The sequence below is a fragment of the Sander vitreus genome, chromosome 22 (assembly GCF_031162955.1).
Source record: "Sander vitreus isolate 19-12246 chromosome 22, sanVit1, whole genome shotgun sequence".
In the NCBI taxonomy this organism is placed as follows: Eukaryota; Metazoa; Chordata; class Actinopteri; order Perciformes; family Percidae; genus Sander; species Sander vitreus.
In genome coordinates, this window is record NC_135876.1 from 15582266 (window position 1) to 15600989 (window position 18724).

Sequence of the window (18724 nt, forward strand, 5' to 3'; positions counted from 1 at the left end):
GCGCCATCAGTCCACACCCACTGCAAAACCAGTCTGACAAGTCCTCCACTGTTTTCTCTCATAACTTTTATTCAGCTCCCTGCAAGTGGAAACCACTCCATTGGATGGAATTCTACCAATGTAGACTAAAAATGAGCTTTCACAAGGTCCAATGTAAACCTTGATGAGACAATGTTATATAGAGGCTTTACTATATAAATGAATCAACTCAAGGCTGTGATTTCATGTAGCATTCTGTTCCAATAGTGTGATCTTATGTAGGGTGTTCCTGACCTTTTTACACTGCACAGTTAATGTTGAGAGTAGCATCACTCCACATCACACCATCAATCAACATCGTTATTGTAAGGTCTTTCACTAGGGACACAATGTAGGCCTACTGACAGCAGCTAAAGGCATCAGTCCTTTAAGACATTTCAGCACAGTGTTGATTCAAACAGAAATACGTGCTAAAGCAACAAATCAAAGCTAAGTGAACAGGTGTTGGTTATCATGCCTACCCCATCCCTTGTGAACACAAAGGTGCTCTTTCTGGCCACTGGCGAATTGTTAGAGAGGTCACTTGTTGTTATTGTTGTTGGTATCACTAATATTGTATAGGGTACTTTAAAGTAGTAGTAGTAGGTAAAAAGTGTTTGTGCATTGGAGGTGCAAGCTCCTGCTCATTGTTATAATGTAATATTGAGGGCTTAGACAGATCACGCTTTGTCCCTCTCTATTATCAGTGTTTGCCAGCCTCTTCTGTTCTATGAACTCTCGTGCTGGAGCAAGTCTTGTGAAAAAGAAGAAGCTCTGTCTGACAAACAACAAAGTGCCACCAATTGCCTCTTTGAGAATCCCACTTGAGCATTGTATGAGCAGATCAGCACAGTCAAGGATTTGGTTTGGGGTGTTTTTGGAAACTTTGCCTCCTAAATGAAACACATTATTGATTTTTTTTTATAAAGAAACTGCCCTTTTTGCATAAGGCCATAGGCAAAAATGCTCTGCAATGATTTTATAAGACTTTGCATGCCACAATTGATAGAAACCACTTCCTTCAGTACCTGTTTTTACTTTTGCATTGTACAAGGGCAGCCAGCTATTCTTTCTAGGTAGCTTCTTGGAAAATAAGTCACACACAAGGATCAGAAACTGTCACACCTCATGGCAGTTCAGTATGCGGATGTGATTGTTTAATAAATATGTTGCATTTGGTCTCATGAGGTAGTCTGGTTCAGTGTGTCAGCTGTGAGTCAGAAAATGCTGCAAAAAATCAGGAAACACTTGAAATCACCCTAATTTAATTAAATGAAACCATCTTTGTTCATTAAGTCAATGTAGCATGTGTTTGTCAGTTTCAACTTGGAAAAACCTTAGATCTAAAAAGCAAGAGTTTAAGTTTTGTCACTTTAAGTGATGAGTTGAATGATAATCAATCAATCAAAAATAAATCAAGCATTATAATCGTCAATTATCTTTGAACTATTTATTTAGTCAATGTTTTAGTTGTTAGTTGATGTTTTTGCAGAGTATAAGGCCAGTAGTATATTACTGGTTTATTTGTATAAGGCACTGGAGAGTAAATAAGTACATTTAGGCTACTCCTGTTCAGACTGAACATGAGTAAATGTACTTATTTACTTTTCAGTACATAAGTGCGATTTTCAGGTAGCGAGTATTTTTAGTTTATATTACTTTATACTTCGACTTTTTTCAGAGGGAAATGCACTTTTTTATCCTCCACATAGCTGTAGCAGTCTTTTTATTTTTTCTGTTTAAGATTTTCCATAAAAAAAAAGATGAGCACACATACATTAGGCTAAATATGGTTTAAGATTAAACGCGCGCGCGCGTGTGTGTGTGTGTGTGTGTGTGTGTGTGTGTGTGTGTGTGTGTGTGTGTGTGTGAGAGTTTTAAAGTTAAAGTTTAAAGAAATATTTTCTATCCTTCCAGTGCAACAGCGGATGTAGCTTTGGCTGTCGCTATGGCAACCACATGTACACAAATATGGCGGAAAAGCAGCAAGTAGTGAAAGACTTGAACAAAATGAACTTTTAGCCACCGCATTAGCTAAATTATGTGGATGGGTTATCTTTGGAAGGTTAATGATTTGTGAAACTCGTCTTGCTAACGCTACATGTCTGTTTTGACATTGACTTTACGTGCTAATAAACTAGTTCTCGCTAATTAACTAGCTAACTTATAGCCAACTAGCATAACGTTAGCTGTTTAGGAAATTAGCTAGCACAGTTAGCTAGCTACATGAGTGGGTCAGTGCTTCTGTACCATGCTAGAAGAACCAGACACGAGAGAAAAATCGCGGATTGATCCGTCTGTGAACAGTCACAGACCCGCATCAGAAAAGTCACAGGTATGAAGAACACCTGCTGCTAAAAATACTGATAACGTAATAATCACATTTTTAAACCATCTCTTTCTTTTAACGTTACACTAGGACATTTCTCATGTGTTAGCAAGCACATTTAAAGACCTTTACACAAAAGACATCATCGGGAAAGACACTTTGTCCAACCTCATCAAGACAAAAAATGGACGAAGCAGCTACCATGACAGATATGTTGCAGAGCTTCAACAGGTAACAACCTACTAATAACACTGCAAAACTGTACTGCAGACTTCACAATGCAATTCCAATAGATACATTATCACAATGATATATATATCTGTGTTATTTTTATTATGCTTTATTTCAATCACACAGGCTCATTCTGAATACAGCCTGCGTATAAAAGAGGCTGACATGCTGGAGAGTCATATAATTCAGGCCAGAGCTCGGGCTGCAGCCACAGAAAGCCAGGCTTATGAGAGAATGAAAGAGGAGATGGGAGATGTTTATGATCACCAGGGCCTCCTCACAGGTGAGATAGAAACATTGTCATGAATTGATATAATATGTCATACTGCTGTAAAGAAGATGACCTGTAACTGTCTATATATATTTACTTTAAATATACCAGGGATGTTATTTGATGTTATGTCTTATGTCTATTTTCAGTCAAATCAGCCTTTTCCTGGTGCGTAGACAAAGATCTTCTCGAAATGAACAACCTCATTTCCCCGCAGGACTACTTAACTACACAAAAACCACGGGTGGAAGCACCAGCAGCAAGTACATGACCCCCTTTTGGATTCATCTTAATTTATTAATGGCCGGTGCGGTGTGCTTTGGCTCATCATTTCACTTATCCTTTTCCTGTCAGTGAAATCAAATCCTGGCAAACCCACCATCGCTTACGCCATGCACGTGTCCAGGGAGCCTCAGGATGATGGTTATACTCTAATTCCCAGTTCAAAAAAGATTGTCTCAGGAATGAATGAATCAGATCTCAGCCTGACGCTTGAATCCAGCTTAGTTACCCCAAAGAGGACGAAAACTTCTAGGGAGGTGAGGAGTCACAAGCCTACACCCTGTTGATAAGAGAGCTATCGAGATACATTTTACACAGATAAAATCTAAAAAAAACTAATATTACAATTAAAAAGAGTAGATAATCACCTGAAACAAAAGACTAATTGAAAAAAGGAAGACAACAGGGACAAATAGAACATAAAAAGAGTGAGTTTTGAAAACTGATGTAAATGAAGATTCTGATTTGGCAAGCCAGAGTTCCTCTGGGATGAAGAGTACTATAAATATGTTTCACAGAGGCTCACCCAGTCCAAACCCAGACCAAAGTGGAAGGATGAGCCAAGCGCAAAGGATCGGGCAGAGGGATGGGAAAAACTTCAGAAGCTGAAAGATCGACACAGTTTCCTACGCAATCCTCGCTTCCTTCCACCGAATGCACAGCAGAGTGGCACATCCCTCGTACGGCCCAGGACCAAAGTGGGGAAGACAGAGCATGTGAGGAAAGAGATGGATGAGCAAAGGTACCTGAAATGTGTTACAGTACCTGCTTATCATTGTGTCATAGAGCAAGATCTATAAAAAGGCAGGATATTGACATTGTGTGTCATATATGAAAATGTTGTATGGATAATACTTGACGAAATACAATAGTCTTAGGGCAGACAATGCCTCTTCAATATAAACTGCAAACATAAGTACTCTTTACCAGATTGCACCTTTTATTCCAAAGCAGAACTTTGTAACTTGATACTTCTGACATTATGTCATTTATCGTACAGTGCATCTGCCAGGGTGTGTTTCTTGATCCTCATATTATTAGTATTTCTGTTGTAATGGTGTAAGAATTATACCAACTGTGAAGGTATTACAAACAAAAAACATCAAAGCCTTTATAATTGTCATGGTCTCTACATACAGTATATTGGGTATAAATGTTTTGTGCCAAGCTTGCAGTTATAACTGCCTTATCGCAGTATAGAGCTGAAGCTGTATCCGTGCATCTTCTAAAAAATAGTTCTTATTCCCATATAATGAATTCAACCTAGCACAGTCCCCTTTACCCATGAAACCAGAGTGGATTTTCCCACCAATTATGCTAAAAGAATCTCAGGGCAAAAAATTTTTTTCTCCATCTGACTGTCACATTACATTCTTAATCAAATCAGGCCTGGGTCACATAATATTTGAAGTTAGATTGATTCTTAGCAAATGGGTGGTTAACATTTTCAAATGCATTTTGACATGCATTTGAAAATGTTGACCACCCATTTGTCACCCATTCTGCATGTGCAACACTGTTCGCCACAACTAACAGTGAGAGGATATAGTAGACTATTTGACTGCTGTCATGTCAGCAAGATCTACCACTAACTCTGCAAGTAATTTGAAATAAGATAGCATTAACTCTGTACATATGCATTGATAACTTTTTGTTTTTACTCTTTGTGTAAAGGAATAGGATGCCAGGTTCATGTTTGTGTATATACGCGTGACTCTCTTTTCATTTATGCCTTATATGTACACACACTGTGGATGACAATGATGAGCATTATTGGGTCCAAGAACCCCTTCCTGCTTCAGCAGCTCCAGCTTGGATCCGACCCAAAAGCAAAAGCAAAAGCAAAAAGTTCTTCTTTGGCAGATGAATAAAGTAAAATTAGAAATGCTTGCTTTGTGGTTTTACGTAGAAGGTAATTCTGGCATTAGTAGCTTGTTACCCAGCTCACCAATTCCTGTAAGACTGTCTTTATTTGAGAACAGACAGGATACTTAGGTGTTGTGTTTGTGCTCTTTCTCCTTGAAGCTCAACTGATGAACCAGTCTTTTTAGCAAACCCTGCAGTGGTGGTTTTCTCTGACTACATTGTGGGACATGTATATGAGGTAGATTTCAGTGACTTCTACTAAACAATTATTACTTAACACAGGACTACTTACTGTTTGTCAATGAGCTGATGTACAGTAACACGCCCTGTTTTGTTCTAGACTAGTCTGGAGCTGAAAAACTTGACTTCTGCAAGCCGTACTGTCCGGGTCATCCCTCCTACCACTCCTTACTTCTCTATTGGACTGGGTGAACTCTTCCTTTTGTTTTGATTGAATTTACATACATGTTACTGTTGGTAGTGTGTCACATGTCAGTGACTGTATCAAAAAGGAATGCCAGAGAGTTTGGCAAATAAAGTCAAGCATATCTGGAATGTAATTTGTGGTTTCGAGCATTCCTGTGTTGCTGTTGGATCCTGTAAGTGAACATCAGCACCACCTACTGTATTAAGCATGAGTATGAGAAGATGAATTGCACACACGTGAATGTAGAGAATGACACTGGTACAATGTAAGAAGGGATTGATATTCAGATATTTTTTGGCAGGGAGATTCCCTGGTGAGGGTGGTGTTGTTGCCCCAGGGATGAGCTGTAAGTACACAGTACGCTTCGCTCCAGACTCCCTGGGGGATTATGAGGACTTCATAGTGGTGGAGACCCAGGCTGAACTCCTGCTCGTGGTGCCCATCGTGGCCAGAAGACCCCCTCCAATACTCACATGTGAGTCTCATTACAATCTACCAGCCCAACATTATTGTTGTGCTCATGAGTAATTTCCCAATTTGGGATTAATGAAGTCTATCTATCTATCTATCTATCTATCTATCTATCTATCTATCTATCTATCTATCTATCTATCTATCTATCTATCTCTCTTTCTCTCTATCTCTCTATCTCTCTCTCTATCTCTCTCTCTATCTCTCTATCTCTCTATCTCTCTCTCTATCTCTCTATCTCTCTCTCTCTATCTCACTCTCTATCTCTCTCTCTATCTCTCTATCTCTCTCTCTATCTCTCTATCTCTATACTTCATTCGATCATGCATTATTGATTTGTTTCCCCCCTAATTATTGTGCAGTACCAAGAGTTCTGAATTGTGGTTGTTGTCTGATCGGAGGAGTAAAATGTGTTGAGTTCCTGTGCCAAAATATTGGCCTCAGTGCTGGGACCTTCTGCGTCATCCCCAAGAACCAGTGGCCAGCCTCAAACCTCAGGGTAAAAATCTATCTGACACATAAGATACTGTTTCATTGTGGCGATGGGTTACTTACTTACAATAGATACCAAAATATTTCGGTTTTTTTTTTATTGTAAAAAAAAAAGAAAAAGAAGAAGGAATCCCTCATGTGCTTGACTGTTTATCTGTTTTTCCTTCTTTATATAGTCTGTGGCAAGAACTTGCTTTTCTGAGCAGCCCCCCTTTGCAGTCAGCCCGTCTCTTTTTGTGCTGCAGCCAGGAGAGGCCACTATAGTGGAGGTGAGTGTGTTATTGGGGTAAAGTAAAAGAAAAATATGTAGATACAATGCTTTAGAGTCATGTGTTATTTGACTGTATTAAAACCACAGTTGACAATAGCAACTCTCACTTAGAGGATTTTAAGGCTTCTCAGCTTACTTCACAGTTTTAAGAGGCAGGTTTCACTAGCTGTGTGCACGTAGAAATTCAGTCCTTATCTCTGTGTGTGTGTGTGTGTGTTTGCAGGTGGTTTTCTTTCCCACCACTGCTGAGCAGAGCTGTCAAATGTTCACTGTTGTGTGTGACAACTGCCAGGTGAAAGACATTTCCATTGAAGGTGAATCTTTTCAGTGATCAAAACACTTTTTACTAGTCTGTTAAAAAATATCATCATTTGAAATTCACCTAATCTAAGGTAAAATGTGCTTATTTGGATGTCTCTATAATGTGTTTGTGTTTCCCAGGTTTGGGCCAGCTGATTGCACTTGAGCTTGTGTCTGTATCTGGGAAGACTGAGCCTCCTGTGGTGGGAGAGGTGCATGATCTCACTGCAGAGCACTTTGTCCGTTTCAGCCCATGCAACCCTCACTCTGGGCAACAGAAAAAAGTCATCATTAGAAACAATGTGTAAGCCTCACACCCTCATATATCATCACAACGAAGCATGATATACAATAGTATCATGTTTTTAAAATGTTTTAATCTCGTGCCTCTCCACAAGTACAAATGTTGTGGCCACAGGATAACATAGTGAGAAGGGAGACCACTCTTAAATTGGAGCGCTGGGATTCAAGCCCCAGTGTTGGCAGAATTTATTTAGTTGAAGTGTTCTTGAGTAAGAAACTAAATACTGATTAACCACAAGCTGCTCTGTCACTGACCCTGTGCAGCAGCACAAGTAGAAATAGTTTTCCTTCAGGGATCATTAAATATCACGTTACATCTCTCTCTCTCTCTCTCTCTCTCTCTCTCTCTCTCTCTCTCTCTCTCTCTCTCTCTCTCTCTCTCTCTCTCTCTCTCTCTCTCTCTCTCTCTCTCTCTCTCTCTCTCTCTCTCTCTCTCTCTCTCTCTCTCTCTCTCTCTCTCTCTCTCTCTCTCTCTCTCTCTCTCTCTCTCTCTCTCTCTCTGGGGCTGAAGCCACTTGGAGCTGCCTTTCCACTGGCAGATCATGAAGCCAAACCTGCACCCTCTGCTTCCAGGGGAAACCCCAGAGCCCTCCCATATCCAGTTCCACCTGGCCACAGATGATGTTTTCCACATCAGCCCCATAACAGGGGTTCTGGCCCCCTGCCAGGAACAAGAGTTTCTGTTCACCTTCTGTCCTAAAGAGGTACAGAAAACAGGAATCAGTTTATGATAACCCTCGTTATGCTTTAAGAATGATGTGTTTCTTTACTTATTATGAGTCTCCTGTTTAGAAGCTCAAAGCTGATATTTATTTAATGTCCTATTAAAAATGTTTGTGTTTTCTTAAGTTGAAGGATTACCACAGTGTTTGTCACTTAGTCCTGAGGGATGTCCCCCAGCTGCCACCAGAGCCCAGTGACATTGGGTAAAGTTCCTGTGACTTTGTATGAACAGTGGTAGAAGTGTGTACTGTAAATATTAATATGTAAAAAAATAACAGCACGTTATCAAATACAAATAACTTTGACAGCACACATTAGAAGCTCCTTTGGCATACAACAAAGTGTTGGATTGCTTCTGTGTGTGTGTGTGTGTGTGTGTGTGTGTGTGTGTGTGTGTGTGTGTGTGTGTGTGGAAATCTAGTGTCCTTCAGCCTGTGCGCACTGGCTCCAAGGTGAGTGATGTCATCGTCATGGAGATAGAGGTCAAGGGGTCCACAGAGCCGTATCAGGTCCTACTGGAGCCCTACGCTGTTGTAATCCCCGGAGAGATTTTTATTTGCACGACCACCCGCAGGCAATTCAAGGTTATTTCAGTCACTTTTCTCCTTCTGTTAACTATAATTGACAGAAATTAGATTTCCATCAAATCATTACAGTTACATACATGTTGTTTCTGTGTTTTGTGTGTATTAGATGTGGAACCACAGCAAAACCTGCATCTTTTTTCAATGGGAGACAATGAGCAGCAGCAGCCACGTAATAGAAGTAGAGCCCTCTAATGGTAGAATAGGTGTGTCACACAGTACAACGTAGAATAATACAGAAACCTCCTTCAATTTGTGCATAATGAATTGTAAACAGCATTTCATATAGTTGATTTATCGGTTCATCATTAATGGATTTGTCCTCTGTGGGTCTAGAGGAGAATGAGTGTTTCGATTTCGACCTGATTTTGAGTGGAGGGAAACCAGACAGGGTTGTGACCAGTCTGGTTTGCCACATAGAGCATCGCCATGAGCCCGTCACTCTGGCCGTGGAAGTCTCTTTTAAGGTAAAAGGGTTATGGGCTACATCTTAACACCATCACAAAATCACTAAACACGTCATGGCTAACATATTCACAAAATGCTTTTCTATTCCACATTGGTAGTTTGTTGCTGTGATCTCTTTATGCTCATCATTTGATTTTGTATAGGGTCCCATAGTGACCCTCAGTGTGCCCAGTGTGGAGTTTGGGCTCTTGAAGCTCGGGGAGCAGACACAGACCACGCTGCTCCTCACTAACATCACCCAGCTGGAGTCCTCTTGGACATTGATGGAGAGGCATAATAGTCAGCAGGACCGCGAAGGCACACAGGTATGGACCTTTTTCACAGCAGACATTTTGACTTGTCGTAGTAGGAAAAGCACAGCTGAATTGGTAACAATGGCTCCATTCCATCAAGTGTCCCAGTAAGCTATTTCAATGAGTCAACATGCACAATGCCAGGGCCTCTCCTAAGTGGAACGCAGCCATCATTAATGGTTTTGAATACACCTGTGCTTTTCCTACTATGACATGTCAACATGTCTGCCGTGAAAAAGGTCTATTGTACAGTGGACTAATGTAGCAACACCTTTGTGATAAAAAGTATGATTAAATCTATATGAATCTCTGTTGCTTAGATTTTAGTAGAGCCGCACAGAGGTGTGCTGCCCCCATTGGCCTCCTGCAGTGTGGATGTGCTTTTCAGACCCCAATTCTGCCAGCGATATGAAACAGAGCTGCAGTTGACTGTGGAGAATGGAACAGGATGGTAAGGATGCTCAGCTGCATACAACTTCACTGCTCCTCAATAAGCATTGTTTTTAAAGGCAGCTTGAACTTAGGGTCTCTTAAGTGGTGCAGAGGGACCAGCCCTGACAACAATAATGATGTTACTCAGTGTCCTGTTGAGAACAAGTGACACCACCTGTGTGTCCGTTGCAGTCAGCTGTCGGTGCGAGCAGATGTGCAGTCTCCTCAGGTGTGTCTGCTCAACTGTGAGCTGCTCCTCTCTGAACTCTACGTTGGAGTTCCTGCCAAGGCGACCATCACTCTATTCAACCAGACACTGCTGCCTTCAGACTTTAGCTGGATGGTATGCTGGCGTCACTATATTTCATCACCACTTAACTTACTGTAAGAAGAATGAATGCTGCATTAAAATCATGTAAAAAAGCCTGAGTCTGTATGCATGTTTGCAGTGCATAATCCATATAAAATGTAAGGTTGTTTGGGCACATATTATCAATTAGAGAATGGTTATTAGTTTTTTTCTCGTAGATAAAATTGGCTGAATCTAGGATGTCTTTTATGACAATACTTGGTGATGTGAGCGTTACATTTTCCCACCAGACACAGCTCCAGGGTAAACAGGCTGAACTGTATACAGCCAGTTTTGACCCCTCATCTGGTACTCTAGGACCTAATGCCAGTTTGGAGATCACAGTTACCTTTATCTCTCACTCAGATGTAAGTACAAAAGTTATTAACACAAGATTTGGCCCTTATCACCTGAGAATGTGAGAGTGAAGGAGGCATATTGTGCTGCTTGCAGCTAAAAGATGCACCAATTCTATTTGGATTTTGTCTTTTTTTTGAGAATTGTCTTTAAATATTTGTCTGTTTGTCCAGCTGGAGCTGACTGAGGTGGCTGCTCTCTGTGAGGTCCAGGGGATGAACGCTCCTCTTGTTGTTGGCATCGTGGCTTCCAAAATCAAGAAACTCAGTGTGTCCTACTCGTTACCCAGTGTTTGGTAATAGTCTTGGTTTAAAATCGATTATCTAACCACCTATTAGCTGCACTAACTCTATAGCATACGTGTTTGGTAAGTCATGGTCACTGTTCGTTGCTTTTAGCTCCCCCCCAGATGATGAGAGCCTCTCAACACTGGTACTTGACTTTGGAGACGATGTCATTTTGAAGAGAGCCGTTACTAAACAGTTGTTGATAACCAATCAAACGGCTATCCCTGCCCCTTTCACCATAGAGGCGGAGTATTTCACCTGCCATGCCTCAAAGCCCAATAACCACTCAGAAAAAAGGTAAGAGGAGCTAGCTCACTGACCTGAATAATGGATCAAAGAATAACTTCATTGTACTGCAGATTTGACACGGGCTGCATTTAAATCGCAGATTCACATGCGTTAAGAATCCGCTTCACTCTTTTCAAGCTAAGAAAGTAGAAGAAAAAGCTCACAAGGGTATGCTTTAACTTTTTTATTTTTCACTTTTCACTTTTAAAATTAAGCAGATTGAATACATACTCATACTTTCTGTATCTATTGGCAGAGTTTGTGAGCAGCCTGCTGGCTCATGGAAAAGGTGCCGCATTCTTTGTCCTACCCGACACTGGGATGCTGGGACCTTTTGAGACCCAGACTGTGGATGTCACTGCCTACACTGACATGTGGGGGGAATACAGAGATCACCTCATATGCAAAGTATGTGACCATATTTATAGGTGCTAACTAGATATTTCAGGATTAGAATTTACTTTGTTCTGCAAGATTGAGATGAGGAGCTTCAATGTTTACGCATGTATCCTCATCCTTCATTTTGTTGTAGATCGATGAATAATGTTGAAATGTGATTTTCCTCCTGCAGGTGGGGGACCTCCAGCCCACGCTCATTCCCATGCAGATGAAGGTGACAGGCTGCCCACTCTACTTCCAAATGACAGGCCCACGTCCAGATGACCAGAACCAGGGACCAATCACACAGTCTGTTCCGCTTTCCATTTCTCCAATTAAAATACACTAATGATGGCATTATATCTTTCGGTTTGACATTCCTGTTTGCATCATTAGGTTTGGCACTCACGTATCTGGAGGTGACACAGTGTCTCGTTCTCTTCGCATCAACAATCCCACTATGTTTGGTAAGAGGAATTATTAAAAAAAACCCATCCTGATCTGAGGGGGAAATTGTTGCACCCTCACATTTCTTGTCTGTTGGGGTAACAGCATTTTCATCAACAAATTCTATTAAAAAGGCTGCTTCAAGAGTTGTTTTAACTCCTAATTCATTAGAGACGGTATTGGCAGTAATAACCCTACTTCAGTTTCATCCCCCCATGTGGTATTTAAGTAGTCTAAAAAGTGTATAGAGTGGCCAGATGCTCCACAGAACGATTTAAAAGGTCTTTGATGCCCACAGCTGTGAAACTTATGAATGACATGGAATATTTGCTTGTTTTCTGAGATATGGACATAGTTTTGAAGGGTTTATTGCCTGTTTTATTGGTCCTGTTTTGGGTGCATCCCTTGTAATCTGGCTTTTATTTATGAATTGATAAATTGTATTTTAGTTTAGTTGCTAGGCGGAATCCTGAGCTATGCTAACATCTGCTTGGAATATGTCTTAGTTTGTGTGTTAGTATTGACTACTGCATTGCAGTATGTCTTTAATATGCAGTTGGGTGTGACCTCTCTGACTATATTTGTTGTTATTTGTCACTGCAATGAACTAGTTTAGCTGGTTAATACATTTTTCTGATCTGAATCTTTTTTTGCTGGCAGATATTCGCATGGACTGGGAAACATATAACATAGATCAGAATGACCGTAAACTGGTGGATGTTGTGGTGGCATATGGACACGCCTTTCCAGTTAAAGATGCTGATGGCAATGAAGTGCTGAGTGGAGCAATAGGGATCTCTGGTGGGGACATTCAAACAGCGTGGGAAAGAAATAAGACCCCAGGTTCTGAGGGAACGAGCGACTATCTCCAAAGCATGACTGTGAGTACAATTTACATGACAACACAAACATAAACTTTAATGACTTTTATGACATTGCCTCTGGGACATTTTTATGGCTACGATGCCAGTAAGTGGACCCACATTTCATTGGCTCAAACTGGCAGAGCGGAGAAGAGGAGGAGTATGTATCCGAGGATGACTGTGAGGAAGAAGAAACCTGTCTTTATCCATCTCCTGCAAAGAAAAATCTCCTCTCTGTCCACATCAGACCTCATGTGGGCAACCTCTCAGATTACCCATACTGCATCACACCCCAGCAAATAGTACGTCGATAAGATTTTAGCCACATACCTCCATTTTAACACTTAAATCTTGCTTTTAGCCATATGAGTAATGCATTTTCTTTTTCTGCTGTTTATCCCAAGGTGATTCCAGCAAAGAGCAGCGGCACCATCCATGTATCTTTCACTCCTTTGACTCTTTCCGGGTCAGGCCGTGAATCCAGATGTGTGGGCCTGGCTCTGGGCTTTATAAGTCTAGACTCCGAGGTGCCACGCTCAAAACACTAAACAGTGTCTTTCAATTTTAAATCCTGTAAAAGGCAAACTGAAGTTGACTTCTGACCCAACCTAAATTTCCTTATCATTGTGTTGTGTTTGTTTACAGATGGCTGCCTGTGTCCCGGGTAAAGTTGGAAGAGCTCAGGGTTTGGATTTGGAGCCTGTCAGAATGGATCTACTAGCAGTAGTTAAGCCTGCAGTGTAAGCAATTACAATCATACTAAGTCCCCGAAAACCCCAATGCTTCCAGCTCAATTTATGTTTCCTAAAATTAAAATGAACTCAGGTTAGGTAAAATGAGCACAGAGTTGGTCTGATTAAGTTACATATCTTCCTCTTGGCTCGCTGTTGCTGCAGGCTGTTAGTACAGATGGAGGAGGACGAGGGGGTGCTGGAGTTTCACGCCTCGGCCGGTGATTTACTAAGGGCAGAATCAGAGGAGGTCGGTCTGAGAAATCTTCAATAATCAACAGTACTCTGACGCACTGAAGTGCACGCCTGAGGTATTGATCCCAAGGGTGTACAGTATTTCAGACCAGTCATGCTCAGTGGTCGCTTTTCTGGTTGTTTTTCTCCGTAGCTGGTAGTTTGTGAATTTGACATCACACGGGCCCTTAAGCTGAAAAACAACTCTGAAATGCCCCTACACTTCAGACTGGGGACTCAGCCTCCATTTTTAGTGCTCAAGCCGCAGCCTCGAGCCCACACCAGCACCTCCAGCAACCCGCCTACTGGCGACAGCCAGTCTCTGGTGCTGCAACCACAACACATCATGCAGGTGAGATGAGGAGAGCCGGTCATGGAGGAATTTTTGGCGCTCCTCAAAGAGGTTTTAGCCAGCCCCAAAGGACAAGAATTGAGAATAAAAATAGCAATTCAAATCCTCTCTGAATGTGTTGAAGAGCAATTTACCACACAGCAACAACAGTTGAACAAGCAAAACATAAAATTGAAAATGAGTGCTGATCTTAGTTTTATCTCCAGAGTCAGGCTGTACTGGACTCTTTCGGTGATTTATTTATTTTTTAACCCCAATTTTTTTTGTCAGTTGGGGTTTTATTTACTCAAGCATAATATACATTTTTTGTTTATCAAATTGTCAGAAATAACAGGAAAATGCATAGATTTTTGTCAAATAAGGTAACACAGACTCATTGCCTTTATTGTACGCGGACCGATAATGCTTACTGTTGTGCGTAGTCATCTCTTCTTCCCCCCCCCCAGGCCAATTCTGAGCCAATACATACTGTACTGTACATAGCAAAAACAAAAAACAGAATGTTCTGTTATCTTGTTATTCTCGGCAGTAAGTTGTACTCTTTTCTGTGAATACCAGGTGAAAGTGGCTTTCCGCTGCTCCATGTCCCTTCTGGATCATGTGGACCAGGCAGATGAGGAAGTCTATCCCGGGGTGACACTGATCGAATGTGCCCAAGGGGGAAGGAAGCTGAGGTTCCAGCAATACCTCCTGATTCACTACAGCAACAACAGCCTGCAGGTCAGACACTGTAGTGAATCTCAACTGTAGAAATGTGTAAAAGCAAAAATATATAAACTATTATATAATACTGTATAACCATTTGTAGGTAATTGACCTCTCAAAGTTCATTTCTTCTCTGCTCTGTGCAGACAGTGCCTCTCTGTGCCCAATTGGATCTTGCTACAATGCGTCTGTCCAGTGACAGCATCAACTTTGGGTTCTGCTACGTGGGGCAGACACACATAATAGAAGTCAGCCTCTACAGCTATGGAGCCCACACTTACTGGAAATCAGTTATAGGTAACTACTGAACTACTGAACGTCTTCTACATTTTATTTTTGTGCCATATTTCTTGGCATTCACTTCAGTGCTCTTACAATGGCTCTGGCATATTCTTTTACACATACAGTACTTTGGAATGGCAATTATTTTATATATATATATATATATATATATATATATATATATATATATATATATATATATATATATATATATATAGTTGGCCTATCTCATTATTTTCTGTAGCAGTTGAAAGGTGTCTGACTCATCTTCCTTATTATTCTATACAGACCTTTCTATAGTCTGTTAAATATAATGAGAGAGCTTAAAATCCTTTTGTATGCAGTAATAATTATAGTGCCAAGAAAATGATGCATATGATGTCACACCATGAAATGATGTCAGTACTGTCAATTATGATTCATATTCCTTTGTTTTCGCATAGCTTGTCAACCTACAATTGATGTGTGTGTGTGTGTGTGTGTGTGTGTGTGTGTGTGTGTGTGTGTGTGTGTGCGTGCGTGTGCGTGTGTCAGATGACGGAGACTCCCATGTGTTCAGAGTGACACCAGACTTCGGGCTTCTCAGGTCAAAGGAGCTGCAGGTCACCAGCTGCAGCCAGTTTCTCCAGATCAGCTTCACCCCTGGGTAACAACCACCATTAGATAGATAGAAGGTTGGACTTTCTATCTAATCTCAAACTGGGAAATGACTGTGTTACAGCAGCAGGTTACAAGGACATACACACATACTCACTCACAAATATACTAGAAATAACAAATAATATAAAATAAAATAAGATAACAAAAGATCAAAATACCAGAACTCAAAAAATAAATATGAAGTAATCAGTGTGCAAGTAGCATAATGGGGCAATATTGTAATGTGTGAGGTAATTAGAGAGTTCTCTCACACACAGCTGTGAATTGTTGTATCGTTTTATGGAATGTGGCAGGAATGATTTTTTTTTAAGCGGTCCGTGCGACATCGAATGCAACTTTACAATGTCTACACAGGGATAATCTTAAGCTTATACTATTATGGTAACATTTTGCTACGATATCCAAAACATGCTAACGTTTCAGATGATTGCATATTATTTATGTTACAGTGAGGACAGAGAGTTCAGAGCCATTGTGGTAATCCAGTCTCCTCTGGTGAAGACCCCCGTCACTCTGCAGCTCCAGGGAACAGGATCCTTCGATGAAGTGTACAGGTCTGATTAGATGTCAACATGACATCACAGTCACACAATCACCACCTGCTATTTAACCTGCTCTCCTTCAATCAACTCGTTTATAAGTCCTTTTGTAAGTAAATGTAAATAAATATGAAGAACAACTTCACGGTAGGTCTCTGTCATTTTTGTTACATATAACAGTGCTTTTAATAATCAAACTTCTGAATGGTTTTCTATCAAGACAATTGATAATGTGATATGTTGAGACTTGCAATAGATCCTCTGAATTACAGTAACTTAATCTCTGTATTTATTTATGCATAAACTGTTTATGCAGTTTAATATTAATGCGAGTTCATATGACACATGTAGGCTCTTAATCACCTGCTATCTTACATGTTCCATAGAGACCTTAGCACCTATGGTACAATAGCGTTACCTGTGTGACGTGACGTGATTATTAAGGTTATCAAAAGCACCGAATTGCATAACCATCTAGTCTCTTTTATTTAGGGATGTTTCAAGTCACTCTCTGTAATCACAGTAACAACTTTGTAATTTCTAGTCTCCTACAGTCCAGAAAATCGAAGACCAGTCCCACTGCACATGTGATAAGCCCTGGAGACAATTTTTAGAACAGGAAAGCCTGTTTGATGGATGCATTTTTCTAGTGTGGTTTTATCAAATGGGTCTTGTATTTCTCTAACAAATGAAGGGCAGCTCTGTAGCTGTTAACAAACACTGTCTGCCTGTGCGCTCATTTATCAGTTATCACCTGACACCCAGTTGAGAGAATGACCCATAGCAATGGCTTCTCTCTTAGGACTGGGAATCTCTTAATTGCTCACAGGAAATCAATCATTTACTATAAAATGTAATCTATAAAAAAAAAAAAAATCCCCAGTATTTTTAGGTTTTCCTGCGGAGCTCACCACACCTTATTGATTTTCCAGTCGATATCAGCCGCAGTTCGCCCTGAGGGGATATGGATTTTTCTAGAAGACCCTTTTAGCAAAGATCAAAAAAGATAAACACAAGTATGAGAACATGTGCTTCCACACACACACATCTTGTTCCAGTGCTGCAGGGATGGTTAAGGCTGATTCAATACCCATGAGGGGGAAGTCCCAGCACTGCACTGGCCCTTGCTTGCTTTTCTCACCTGCTTTTCTCCAGAAACCCCAAATCCTTCTGAAACATTCGCTAAAGTGATGCTGCAAAAAAACAAAACAAGAAACACACACACACACACACACACACACACACACACACATACACACAGCCTGCTATTGTTCATAACAGCTGCCTGTGGTGTTCATCTACAGCACAGTTCAGCGGTACAGACGTCTACAAGCGCTGCAAATCCACAGAAAGATGCAAATGTCCAATTGATATTCATTGCACTCAAGCAGTCTTACACAGAGCAAGGGCATGTCTGATCACAATAAAATAGTGCTGTGTGGAACTAATCTGAAGAGCGCGATGCTAGGGACAAGGTCAGAGGAGCATTTGTTATTTTGATTGTCTGGTCTAATGTGGCAGAAAGAGGAGACAGGACTGCCCCAGGTTACATTTTTTGTACCCATTATAAATGATTTTGATGCACAGGTAGCCTCTTTTCTAGCTTGCAGTGCAATGGTTCAGCAGCCTGACAAGAGAACAACATGCTGTTAAGATGAGTTATAATCCACTGCTGTGTTTATATGGTCTGTTTCATTGTCACTGCCCATTAGTCTGGAGCTCACGTTGGCACACTCACTGATTGAACATAACATGCTGTCCACACTGCAAGAAAAAGAAATGGCTGTCTCAATGGTGTCCAAATGTTACAGATGTCACAGGGTTCCTACCTACAGGCAAGGTCCAAGTTCTTAATGGCTCAGTAAAGGGAGGGACGTTTAGTTAAAGGGGATCATTTTGTCAGGATTGAGTCATTAGTGGACCGTTCTTTTTTTCCTGTGCCTGTGACCAAGATAAGCACTCCAACCTGAGAAAGTGCTGCCACTCAGGACATCAGGCACAGCACCTACAGTACATACTGTAGAGGAGCTCATCGGGAGACAGTCAAAATCTGCAAGTGCTGCTGCCATCTCTGTACTCAGCCGCTGATCAGATGTGGTGTCCTGACAAGGCTGTGGGGGGGAATTAAATTCTGCCCACAATATGTGTCCCTGGCTGCATCTAGAGGTGTTGCATGTATGCATTCCAATTTCAAGCATAATATACATATTTTTGTTTGTAGTTTAGCTGAAAAGTCTTTACAATTGACCTAAACTACCTTTACTTCTTTTTTTTTTTAATCCTCTTAACTTTTAATGTGGCTGTCCTTAAGCCATCAATAGCTCTGTCATGACGGCTGCTGCTTTTTGCTTAATAAATACAAAAATATTGTGAAAACTTATACTGTATATGCATGTGTATCATTATCATTTATTAAATAAAAAAATATCACAAGTAATATTTGGGTCATTTTTTTTTCTATATATATTTTTATAGTCTCTGGTAATATACT

At 40.8% G+C, this 18724-nt stretch overlaps 1 protein-coding gene across 5 annotated transcripts; it reads left to right on the top strand.

The window, feature by feature from the left end:
• Positions 1-40: 40 nt before the first annotated feature.
• Positions 41-16925, top strand: dlec1 (DLEC1 cilia and flagella associated protein). Of its 5 annotated transcripts, XM_078280931.1 has the most exons (38): positions 41-2353; positions 2438-2578; positions 2705-2861; positions 2999-3112; positions 3204-3388; positions 3650-3873; positions 5157-5235; positions 5338-5425; positions 5726-5899; positions 6258-6394; positions 6564-6656; positions 6882-6972; positions 7100-7262; positions 7773-7965; positions 8111-8187; positions 8406-8568; positions 8678-8774; positions 8905-9035; positions 9180-9341; positions 9650-9780; positions 9954-10104; positions 10362-10478; positions 10641-10762; positions 10866-11051; positions 11143-11210; positions 11299-11450; positions 11614-11729; positions 11817-11887; positions 12528-12748; positions 12874-13032; positions 13135-13257; positions 13376-13470; positions 13627-13711; positions 13850-14047; positions 14606-14767; positions 14899-15049; positions 15569-15680; positions 16144-16919. In XM_078280931.1, exons 1-38 carry the CDS (start codon positions 2270-2272, stop codon positions 16256-16258), a joined length of 5088 nt encoding a protein of 1695 aa, XP_078137057.1. In that variant the 5' UTR covers positions 41-2269; the 3' UTR covers positions 16259-16919. The 5 variants fall into 5 exon arrangements, with proteins under 5 accessions (XP_078137057.1, XP_078137058.1, XP_078137059.1 ...); XM_078280932.1 differs by lacking the exon at positions 12874-13032 and having other exon boundaries at positions 16144-16923; XM_078280933.1 differs by lacking the exons at positions 12874-13032; positions 13135-13257 and having other exon boundaries at positions 16144-16925.
• Positions 16926-18724: the final 1799 nt, after the last annotated feature.

Bases quoted from the DNA above. Each gene is read 5' to 3' on its own strand.
- dlec1 (XM_078280931.1), top strand. From the start codon at position 2,270: ATGCTAGAAGAACCAGACACGAGAGAAAAATCGCGGATTGATCCGTCT. The intron at 9,781-9,953 runs GTAAGGATGCTC...TGTCCGTTGCAG, and splicing joins GTGGAGAATGGAACAGGATG to TCAGCTGTCGGTGCGAGCAG. The intron at 13,712-13,849 runs GTCGGTCTGAGA...TTTTCTCCGTAG, and splicing joins TAAGGGCAGAATCAGAGGAG to CTGGTAGTTTGTGAATTTGA.